Genomic DNA, 9,465 nt, shown 5'->3' on the forward strand with positions numbered 1-9,465 from the left:
AATAGTGTTTCTACTTTTTGTAATGTAAGACACATGAAAAACACTTTTATCCATCTTTGAAAATCCAAATCTATTCATTTATAGAACTATACACAAATAAAAAAGCTTACTGTAAGTATACAGGAACAATCTCAGGAATGTTATATGTTTAGATTTTCAGTCCTTCTGGCATATTCTGAAGACTATCATCATAATCTTTCCCAAGGCTGACAGTAAATCTGAGAATTTCAATCTCAGTCCCTAATTGACACTGGTAAATTATGTCCTTTGTCTCAGAACTATTCAATCTAAAAAGGCTGATTTTCTATATATTATCAGAAGTTCACCTGTTGAGAATTAATTGATTAATTAATCAATTATGACTGCCTCAAAAAAATCTTACGGTTATGTTCCCCTAGAGGGGAAAATAAGGAGAGCAGTACTCATTTTTAAGATATAATTTGACTATATTTAATATTTTAGCTATGATCCTCTTTGCCAGAGCTCTCGTTTTTTTTTCCACACACAATAGGTAGAATAACACTTGCCTTCAGGGCAGAAACAACCATCCATGTAGTGTTCCTCACAAAGGCTGCTGATGTCCAAGTGTGAGCAAGTATCCATGCAGGGTGAGCTGCTTTCTCTGTAGACCATGGTATCAGGACAGGTCTTGGCTGAAAGAATAAGAAAGACACCAGGAGTTATTTGAGTGGAAAATCCATAATCCCTCAGAAACCACAGATCATATACCCTATTCCTCTCAAGCCGGTGATGTCTCAAGCCAGACTCCACCTGGCAAAGCATGTTCATCTATTTCTGAAGTGCTTTCCCTGTTTCATACATTTATTTCTTTTGGTTTCAAACAGATCAAATTATCTCGGTCATCAGCATCATCAGCCCTCTCAGTCTTACAATGGGAACTGAATTTCTACTTGCTGAAAAAGATTTCTTAATAACAAGAGTAATAGAAGAAAAAAAAGAGGGAGAACACATTATGTAATTTATTGTACTCCTGGAATGAAATTTATAATATACACCAATGGTTTTGTAAAGAAGTAATGAATTTAAATGTTTGTGGTTCGACATCCATGAAATATTTGGGTCTTTGTAAAATTTGTAGCGTTGCTTACGGCAAAAGTTCTGCGTCCTCCATTCACCGGGCCGGCCACCGGCGTGCGAACACTGGCGAGAATACTCAGAGATGGTGCTGCAGATGCAGAAGGAGTCCTCATTGCCGTTACAGGCACACTTGTCTTGCATGCAGGCTTGGATGTACGTTTCCAAATTAAGACGGAACCGACAATCGGCAAATGCAGAGGAAGTCAGCAGCCTCTCACACTCGTCACGCTAAGGAGGAAGAGTAATAACGTTTGAGAGATTTGTAAACATCTGAGCTTCTGGTCACTTCCTATCTTGTATAAAAACTGTTGTCTTCTGAACAGTTATTCAGGAAAGGAAAAGTAATCATTTGCCCTGGAATGGACAGTCTTCCAAGCTCCTTGCAACTAACTCCCCGCAGCACAAGGATGTGTCCATGCAAGTGAAGTTCACCAGTAGGAATACTCACATGCTCGTTACAGCTTGGAAGAGCCTGAGTTTCATCTGGATCTTCACATTTGGCATTGGGTTTGCTGATCTTCTGCAAATTCCCATATGTAATTGAATTGTAGCTTGCATCTATGAGAAAAAAATTTGGAGAACTTGCTGAGCCCCAAAAATTGACCACAAGGAGCATCTGATTCATGGGATTCTTCTGATCGAGGAAAACAATTACTATGGTGTCAAACACACGTCAGACACAAGTATCTGCTCTGAATTGTGTTTAACCATGCTTGAAAATGTAAAGGGGAAGAAAGAAAAGAAGGCTAGTCAAGAAAAGAACGATAAGATTCACCTGGAATAAAATAACCTTAGACCAGTAATGCAGCACTGGAACATGATGCTTAGTCTGGAGCAATCACAGAAATCTCTCAAGTGAAATTTGCTCTCCTGTGATGCTTCTGTGTACAGTGCTTGTCACCCTGTGTTCTGTGACAACTGTCAGTATAGCAGAATGACTCACCTCCCTTGATAAACTCATTGTAGATTGGAATTCCATTGTAATCCCCACAGAGGCCACAGGTTAGGTTATTAAATTTGTTGTCCAGCTCCACCTAAGTAATGGAAAGAAAGAGGAAAAACATAAAAGAATTCTCTTTTTTTTTCCTCCTTTTTTTTCCCCTACTGGGTTAGAGAAATATCCCAGGAAATACCAATAAAAAGTACTTTGATTAAACATACCATCAGTGCATCCTGCTGATTCCACATCAGAACCATGCCTAATTTGGCATAAATTTTGGTGTAAATGTCATTGCTCTCAATGAGCAGACCAGAGCTGTAGTAAGGTGTCTTCACACTAGGAAGAAAATTAGAGATTTTACATTAGTTCAGAAACATAAGGCTTGACATGAATGTCTGTAATAAGCCAAATACCCTAAGGAACAGAGAAACCAGTCTCTGGCTACCTCATCCTGGCTGCACAGGATGCCTTGTTTTAATGAGGCATAAAATATCTCTCTCCAACACTTGGGACAATAACTCATTGCCTTTAAAAGGTAAAGCTATTTCAGAGGCAAAGCTTAGCCAAGGGTACAGGTCCTTTGATAAAAAACCAAAATGTCAGATGTCTTCAACTTAATCAAAGGAAAATCCATCATCACTGTGCTATTAACAGAGATTATTCAAACTCACTAAAAATTTACTTCCATGAAGGAAGCTACAACATAAATGAAAGTTTTTCTTTACCAAAAGGTCTGATAACCCTTTCAGAGAGAATGATTGTTCCTTTGGAAAGAACTTCCTCCTCAAAAGAGTTCAAAAAGCACAGGCAGATACAGGGATTGTCAACAAAATTTTGAAAACGAAGGAGTATTTTAAGAGGAATTGAGTAGTTATTTCAGTAGTTAGTTTTTGGTTGACAGAACGGTGACAGAACATACTTTGCAGAGAGTTGAGCATAGATATTTTTGTGTGATAAAGAATCAATTCACCAGATCTCTCTCCTGATTTTGTATGTCTGTCTTACAAATCAAACTGAAGTGCTGAATTTCATTCAGCAATAAAGGGATTATGGCAAGTAGCCTCATCCTACAAAACCTAGAGAACTAGAGTCTGTTCAAACAGAAGTAGTGTAAAGTGAAATCCAGTCAAAATAACTGGTTCATTTTCTACAGATTTGTCAATATAATTGCTATCCATCGGGATTCATGCATGTGTATGCACATCTCCTTTTAACTAGTCTCTTGACTGGGAGAGCTTTATCTTCTGAATTCCTGTCACTGGGATTTTTCCAACTACTTACCTCACACATTTTTAACATGGTCAAATGACTTACACATCTAAATACCAGGTGCAAACACAGAAACCATTATTTCTACTTTTGAATGCATTGTTCATCCTCTGGGCAATGAATTCTTGAGAGATTACATTTTTCAAGAGGGATCAAAAAACATTGGGCATCTTTTCACCTTTCAGCTACCACTGCATGGAATATTTATCTTTTTTTTCTAATTCTAGCACATTCACTCAATCAGTGGATCAGGTACCATAAGGCAAATTCATACATTTTTCTACTTTACACTTTTCATTTTAGTACTGTGAAATGCTATTTTACAGGATAATGGATAATGTATCATTTAAAGATCAATATGCAAAATTCGGTTTTAAAAAAACTAAATTCCCCAGGCAGCAAAAACCTGTTCAGAAGTGAACCATTGTTTTACGAACACTATCTAAGACAAAAAGAGGCTTAAAAGAAACAATTTTTAAAGGATTTCTAAACTTGCTTTTTATTGAGTTCAAGACCCAAGTACTCAATAAAAAGCTTTTTTAAGTTGGGGAAACAATGTATTTTTTAAATATTTCTGTCATTTTTTTATGCATTCTGATATGATCTTTGGAAAACTGGGTGCTATTTTCAACCTTTGAACATATTTTCATTGTAGTGGCTTCCAAACTTTAGAGCAAAAGTTGAAATCTCGGCTAAACCAAGTCGTACAATGACAATAAAGTAGATTCTTTTTTTTTTTTAAACTATGCTAAAACATACTAATAGCCAGTTTCTTCAGAATCTTCAGACCTATTTCCTAACTTATGAGTTGCCTCACTTGTTTCAGTGAGTATATATACACACACTGAAAGATTAGGCTAATGATAGGAAAGACTAGGTTAAGACAGTACTTGGCATCAGTAATGGTGTCGGACTAGTTTCTTGTGTAGCCATGTTACAGAAGGAGAAAAACACTGTTGCCTACTGTGAAAAAGCATATACTGCCACATATAAATTAGTGTAAATTTTGACCTGTGTTATATCTGTTAAAATCCCTTGAGAAATGGCCATTGGATCTCAAAGAATTATTTATGAAGATCAGAAAAAAACCGCCACTCTACTGTCACAAAACAAGAGGAAAAGAGCCCAGAGAAATGCATCTCTTTTTTCATTATTTGCTAGACCATCTGCTAAAGTAAATTCAGGGTGATGCCACAAAACAAATGAAGCTATGTCATTTTATGCCAGTGAAAGATCTGGTTCATGACCTGCATTGTTTCCTGCACAACTGGAAGAACAATTCACTCAAACACCTCTTCCTTACTTTCATTTAAATAATCCCTTGTGCAAGTGTAGGAATGACGATTAACACTAAAGCACCGCCCCAAAACAATTTTTATGCTGGATTTCAAAAGGCTTTTTTTTTTTTTGATTGTGGAAATGCTTTGTAGAAGTTACCATAATGGTACACAGACAACTGTGTAAACAATCAATCCTGTTTTTATCTTCCCAGCACATTTTTCTGAAATACTTACATTCGCCCATCCACCACAACCAGTTTTGGTTTGAGGTACACCGTGATATCCTTGATTTTTAGCAGAATATACTGGATTTCAGGGTGGTTATCGCTGTTCAGAGCACGCTGGATGTGGACAGAGAACTCTGCGTAAGAATCGCTGCAGTCAGAAACAAAATTATACTCGCAAATGCCAGGGAATTGGTAGATGTCTCCGTCAAAGGTTTTGAAATGGTCATTTCCCCAAGTGCTGCAGACATAGTGGCCGTGGTTTCTTGTCCTTCCTGTTAAGTGATGAAAAGAAACAGACATGAAAAAAGTGCACTAAACAAGCTAATGTAAGAAAATGTAAGTGTTCCATTTTACAGCAGAAATCACTTGCAATTATGTGCACAGTGATTCCACAGATTTCAAGCCTGATCAAGTATCTGATCAACATGTACTAGAAAAAAACCAGTTAGGAAACCAAGAAAGTACCACCTACTCTAAAAGGCAAATAATTTAAGTATTATGAAAGGACTTGTGCACAACAGGAGATTTAGGAAATTATTTCTTTTCCTAAAAGCAGTAGTGATTTCTATTACTACAGAACAGAAATTCTTCAGAAGATATAACCATGATAGGAAGAAAAATAAAGTTTTTGCAATAGCCAAAACTAAAGATGATTTATTCCCTTCCCAGCCATCTATACTGACTAATAATACAAGTTAACACAATATCTAATAGATCTCCAGGTACTGTAGATTAGGGGTGAATCATAAAAGCTAAGTATCCACGGGAAACTTGACATGTCTCATTTTTACAAGATTTTCTTGCACTGTTTACTATGAGAAAGCAAAACTGCTAACACAACCTCTAGGTTACTGTGCTTTGATGGTATCAATCATGCCAGATACGTCCAGACAAGCTGCTATCCTTCTCTCCCCAGATGGAAGGCTGCACAGAGATTCTTCTGGAGCTCACAGCTGGGATACCAAATGCAAGGTAATGCTTTCCTCTCATTGCTGATTTCAAGACACAGTAGACCAAGCTCAATACCCCAAACCTGACCACTGGACAAAATTCATCACCTATTCCACTAAAAAACAATTTTTGGTTTTCAGTGTGTTTCACTTTAACACTTCAAAGTTGATAACGAATAAAGTTAGAGCTTTTACAGCAGGATTATTAATGTTCTAAATGGCAAAATTAGCTTTGTCCAATGTTACTACATTCCCTTTTGAAGAAAGAATTTATGTTGTTACAAGTAACAGAAGGCACAATCATCCACCTCCCTCATTGTTGTAACAATGAACCTCTCAAACTTCTACAGTTGCTTTCTTCAAAGTAGTTGCCAAACCTAGGAAAGACTCAACACATGGAAAGAAAAGTAACATGGAAAATATTTTCCAAGCACATCAAACTAGATATAAACGCAGTAGATATAGGAACTAATGTTTCCAAAGAAAGAAAGCCAACCTATGTTGGCTGAGTCATGTTGCCTCAGTATTTGAAAGCTGAAGAAATTTAAAGCATCCTAAAACTGGATTATTTAAGTGCATTATTTAAATGCACTGCCTCCTTCTACCTCTGCAGTGGTATTTTAATTCTCTCCCTCTTTTCCAGGAGGCAGTCTGCTACTATTTCATTTCTAGAGCTTACCTTTTCTTATTTCATGGGCGTAGGAAAGAGCCAGCCAGAGCATGAAAAGGCTGGCCACTCTTAGCCCCATGGTGGCTAAGGTGGGTGAATGGGCAACTCCACTGAAAACTCTTCTTTATATATTATCCACTGATGCAATTGATTCTGTCACAGGGGAGGAGATACAGAGGGAGGAGGAAAGAGGAGGGGTGAAAAAACAGGTGTGATATTTACTGAAGATAAGAAGTAAACAGATGCATTTTTCACCATAAATGAAGGAATTCAGCATACAGGAAATGGTATAATATTGATTCAGTAACCATGTCGGTTTTTATTGCTCTATTTCATCTACAGGATGCTGTGCTTTTAAATCCTTCAAATGCTCACGCCGAGTTTAACCTTCAGTAACTCCTATAGCAAATAATGAATTTTGAGGTGGCTGAACAAAGAAATCCCTTGACAAAATTTTAGGGTGAGACCTTCAAACAGTGGCTTCAAAACCAAGGAATTTTTCATTTTCCACCATCACATAGAATGATTTCTGTAAAAATTAAATCATTCATGTGAAGCTCCTTGTAGTTAACGGTAACCCTTACAAATAAAAATGGTATATCATAGATTGTAAAATTATTCTGCTGGCAATTGTTTGATTTCTTTAATTTGTAAAGCTCTGGGGAACATCTAAACCAAAATACAGCCCATACTGTATATTGTGCCCAAGACATAACTGAGATAGGGTAACAAGGTAAGTTCAAGGAATTCACAGTAAAAGAGGTCCTCTTTTGAACATTGTCAAGGTGCAACAGAAAGTTCATCAAAAAGATTGTAGAGACTCTCCCATCATATTAAGCTTTAGGGAAAAAAGAAGGGGGAAAAAAAAAAAGGAAAAATGGGAAAACATTACTGTCCATAATCCCCCTAAATATTCTTGCTCATTCTTGCCTACCTTCTCCATGAATGATAAATTTATAGTCTGCTGTCCCACATCAGATCCAACACAAGCTATAGGGTCAGCTTTGCTTTGTGCAGAAAAAGATGAAGAGGGTCCTTGGGAGAAGAAGAAAGCAGAAAACAGAACCAGGAACCAGGTCAGAATGCTGTTTCAGAAATACAAGATTTCCATGTGCACCTTATTTTGTGCTGTAAAGTTCCTTTGAGAAGGTGTTTCTGCAACTCTCTTCAGAAGACAAAATACAGGCTCCTTGAGGTAAAGCACACTTACTTCAACAGATCTTCTAACACATCTGCTTCATAGCACTAATAAGGTTTACTTCTTAAAGCTCCTATATTTCCTCATCAAAAGATTTTCAACACAGTGTCTAGAAATCTCTAATCCTCTTAATCATCAAGTGTTCCTTAACTTCACTGTTCATATTACAAGTAGAGCTTTTATATTTTTCAAAACACCAAGGAAACATTTTACTTAGCCCTTTTGACTGCTCTAGTCAACAAGAAACATCCTTTTATCATAAAAGTATGTTCTGTAGCTCTGTTTTCTTTTATTTAATAATTTTATCTCAACTATAGCCTAGCCTCTACACAAATATCTTCCTGTTTTCCTTTAATACATGTCAAAAGGTTTTAGACTTTCTGCTCCTGCTTGAAAATACAGAATTGAACTTCTCTCATGCTTACATAGGGTATCATTCCCTCAACAATCCTGACTGAAATTAAGTACTAGCCCTTTTCTCCTTTATGAGCCTATTCACTACTAGAATATAATTTTATTTTCCTTCTTGGAAAATAAAAATAAACCCAGTAATAACCAGTTAGAAAAAATAATTTAGAAAAAAAAAAAAGAAGAAACACTGTCTTCAGAGACATTTCCTTGATGGTTACTTTAGCAGATCTAACTTCTTATGACACCTCAGAGACATATCCCAACCTGGAATTTTCTGTCTTTTCTGCTACCAAAACTCTTAGTTCAGAAATATGATTCCCAAGGGGTTTGAGATTTTCTTTTCCTCCTTGTGTTTTTCTAGCTAGTCTCCTGGCTGGAACTACCATTGCCTCAGAAAAAAAAAAGTCTCCATGATTTAATTCATACACAGACTTTGCAAACTGTAACAGCAACTTCATGTACACAGCAAACCTGTGTGACCCCTTTTTAGATTAAATTAGATGTGTATGTTCAGAGGTGTAAGTTGGAAAGTTGCATATTTTCCATTCAGCTTTCTTTGCCACAAAAGTTCCAGATCTGGAACCAGTCTCATTCATTTGCTGGGACTGGGAAAGGTAATCATCCTTCACCTAAGGTTGCACCATCCCTCAGTTCCATATGCTGGCATTTTTCTTCTGTGCAGGTGAAGAGCTACTCTTGATCAAGCACCTCTAAATTTTGGTGACTGATTTTCTCTTCCCCACCTTTGTCCTGGCTGCGCAGGGAGCCTGATTACTTCTTGAGATATGAAATTAAAACAGGACTATTTTCCTTCTCCAGTCTTTGCTTCTCAGAGTGACCAGCAATTTCTCATTGTTTCTTCCTCTGACATGTATGTGGCTTGCTGTGACATCCCAAACTGGAGAATAGGGAAATCAACATGCCTTTAAGCACTGAGACCATTCTTACAGAATCCGCACTCAAGCTTACACGGCTGTGATGATCTGAACAGAAGCAAATACAGATCCTTATCTTCAAAATTCCTAGGCATGTACTTTTGCTAGCATTAGAAAATGTCCTAAACTGCACTGTCTCTGTTTCCTTATTGCCAGAAGGGTAATGATCCTGTCTACCAGCTGCTTTATATGCCTGTCAGAAATAATCAATCTTTGAGGTAGACATCATAGCCTGCTTTATTTCTTGCTCAGCTACCTTACGGCTTTTTGGGTTATGCATTTTAATCCAAAAGAATCCTACTGTTAATGCACAGATAACATCCACATGTATGCGTTAATTTATTCACTATAAATTGTTGGACAGCCTGAAGTAATCAATCATTTTGCAACAAAGCTAATTCTGCTTTAGCATTAGCATCTTTGTTTTAAGCTTACATCAGTTATCTATATCTGAGTCGACCTGTCTGTGGAACTTCATGCCACTCCT

General features: G+C 37.1%; 1 protein-coding gene across 1 annotated transcript in view; it reads right to left on the reverse strand.

The window, feature by feature from the left end:
* MUC2 (mucin 2, oligomeric mucus/gel-forming) overlaps window positions 1-6,513 on the reverse strand; it is a 78,320-nt gene extending 71,807 nt beyond the window's left edge. The window contains exons 1-7 of the mRNA XM_032690376.1: window positions 6,444-6,513; window positions 4,822-5,086; window positions 2,260-2,374; window positions 2,042-2,132; window positions 1,547-1,656; window positions 1,110-1,326; window positions 528-653 (exon numbers count right to left, since the gene is read on the reverse strand). Of these exons, the coding sequence (XP_032546267.1) occupies window positions 528-653; window positions 1,110-1,326; window positions 1,547-1,656; window positions 2,042-2,132; window positions 2,260-2,374; window positions 4,822-5,086; window positions 6,444-6,513 (994 nt within the window). The remainder of the gene's footprint in view (window positions 1-527; window positions 654-1,109; window positions 1,327-1,546; window positions 1,657-2,041; window positions 2,133-2,259; window positions 2,375-4,821; window positions 5,087-6,443) is intronic.
* Window positions 6,514-9,465: the final 2,952 nt, after the last annotated feature.

This window comes from Chiroxiphia lanceolata, chromosome 6, assembly GCF_009829145.1.
Source record: "Chiroxiphia lanceolata isolate bChiLan1 chromosome 6, bChiLan1.pri, whole genome shotgun sequence".
NCBI classification, from domain to species: Eukaryota; Metazoa; Chordata; class Aves; order Passeriformes; family Pipridae; genus Chiroxiphia; species Chiroxiphia lanceolata.